The sequence below is a fragment of the Monodon monoceros genome, unplaced genomic scaffold (genome assembly GCF_005190385.1).
Source record: "Monodon monoceros isolate NGI ecotype Baffin Bay Population unplaced genomic scaffold, NGI_Narwhal_1 Super_Scaffold_21, whole genome shotgun sequence".
NCBI lineage: Eukaryota > Metazoa > Chordata > Mammalia > Artiodactyla > Monodontidae > Monodon > Monodon monoceros.
The window spans coordinates 65269867-65271953 of record NW_021703778.1 but is presented as its reverse complement, the minus strand read 5'-3'; the positions used below and the strand labels follow the sequence as shown (position 1 = coordinate 65271953).

Here is a 2087-nt window from a genome sequence, read left to right as displayed (position 1 = left end):
TAAAACTATTATAATAATTATTTAAGCTTATAAATATTAAAATGGTTTCACTTCTTCCTGTGCTCTTCCAACAAGATGTAGCCAAGAGTATCAGATTGGAGCTCCTACTCATAATTCACTGTTGACCTTGAACAAGTCACCTCCTCTGGGTCTCATTTTTCTTATTCAGGATCTAAAACAATGTTTCAAAAGTAATACATGTTCTAAGATTGTCTCAATGGATGTTGTGGAATGAACAAACTTCAAAATGAGGATATTGGAGCAAATACATCACCAAGAAACCCTCTAATTTTAATACTTCATGTGATTCATTATCTCTCAAGAGTACCGTGGGGAACACCTGAAATGCCATTGGCTATCAACATTGGGAAACACCACTGCAAAACAGCGTACCGTTTACTTAAAAAGAATATTGACAGTATGTACACAAAATATAACACCCTTTACAGTGGTAATTAATACAGTATTATCTCTGCCAAACACTAGACTGAAACAAAGGCCAGAGTAGAAGAATAAAAACACGTTTATTTTGTACAAATCGTCTGTGTCCGAGGGACAGAGCAGGGGCAGGGCGCGCCCTCAGAGGAGCAGGAGGGGGCCCAGCAGCAGCTAGCCCTGGCCCAGCTGGCGGCCCCGATCCAGCCCGCGGCCCCGGTTCTCGGCCTTGACGCACACGGCCAGGCAGCGCACCTCGTCCTCCGAGAGCCCCTCCAAGCACAAGTCCTGCTCCAAGACCGCCCGGCGGCTCCGCCGGACCACGGCGCCCCGCGGCCGGCGCGTCTGGCCCGGCGGCTGCAGGACGAAGCTGACCTGGCAGCCGACGGGGGCGCGGGGCTCGGCGGCTCCCCCCCCCCGGCCGGGCCCTCGGCGCGGAGCAGCCGGACGCGGAGGCGCCCGCTGTCCCGACTGTACTCGACGGCCAGGCGCAGGGCGCCGCCGGCGCGGTCCAGAGTCACGGTGCCCTCGGCCTCCAGGCGCTCGGGCCGCGGGTCGGGGGGCGGCGGAGAGGACGTGGCGGGGGCCTGAGCCGGGGACAGGGAGCCGGCGCCGCGCTCGTCGTCGTCGTCGTCGTCCCCGTCCCCGCTGGCGACGGAGCGGGCACTGGCCAGGCCGCTGCTCCTCTGGGTCCGCAGCGCGCAGCGCAGCAGCCCCTCGGGAGCGCGCAGGAGGCAGCTGCCGCGGGGTCGGAGAGGGAGCGTGTCCAGGTGCCGGCGGGAGCCGCCGAGGGCCGCCGGGGGCACAGCAGGGACTCTTCCCGGGGGCGCGAGGGGGGCGTCTCCGCCGCCGGCTCCGAAGGTGCGCGCCCGGGGGCGGAGCGCGGGCAGGGGCGGGGCGGGGCGGGGCGGGGCGGCCCCCGGGCCCCCGAGGAAGAGCGACTCCCTGCGGCGGGTGTGCGGGCTCTCGAGCAGCGCGCAGAAGCCATAGGCTGTACGTGCTCGGGGCAGGTGAGGCAGCGAGAGCGCAGCCTGCGAGCGTGGGTCCCAGTCCGTGCGCCCCGCGCCGTCGTCTGTCCCTGCTTTTTCGCCCCTGGTGTCTTGGATTGCAATCCAAGACAGGGTCGGGCAGGGCGCGAGTCGCGTGGGGATGCAGCACTCGGGGATGCGGTCCGGGGTGAGCACGTTTGCGCACCGGGAGGGCCTGAGAGCAGTGGCTCGGCCGGCCTGATCCTGGAAAAGCCGGTTTCTGCCCCGCAGGAGGTGCTTGGGTCCCAAGCGGAGCCGCTCCAGGCACCACATCAGGCAGCAGGTGCCGGTTGCAGAGGAACCTCTGCTGGAGCTGGTCAGCCTGCAATGCACAGGCACACACGGATCGTCATAGTGAGCCCTGCTGGGTGCAGAAATGCCCGTCTCTTCTACTCATGGGGTGCTTCCTCCTGCCTCCCCCAGACCAGGCAAATTGCCCCTCATGCTGCTGTTGCAAATCTTTCAGTGTTTCCGACAGTAAAACAATCGTTCTTCTCTCTTCTGTAGTAGTGTACACTTTGGGTTTGTTGCCTTAATCTAGACCTGTCCTCGCTGGCCTCAGGAGATTCTCAAAATGTTTGCCTCGCGCTGTCCTCGGTGCCAAGTGGCACTATGCTTGTGCAA

At 61.8% G+C, this 2087-nt stretch overlaps 1 protein-coding gene across 1 annotated transcript; it reads right to left on the bottom strand.

The window, feature by feature from the left end:
- Window positions 1–528: 528 nt before the first annotated feature.
- On the bottom strand, window positions 529–1736 carry LOC114905086 (C2 calcium-dependent domain-containing protein 4A-like). Its single transcript, XM_029239574.1, is given in 2 exon segments — window positions 529–852; window positions 855–1736. Coding segments are annotated over 2 exon segments (1125 nt in total). The 3' UTR covers window positions 529–609.
- Between the last annotated feature and the right edge of the window lie 351 nt (window positions 1737–2087).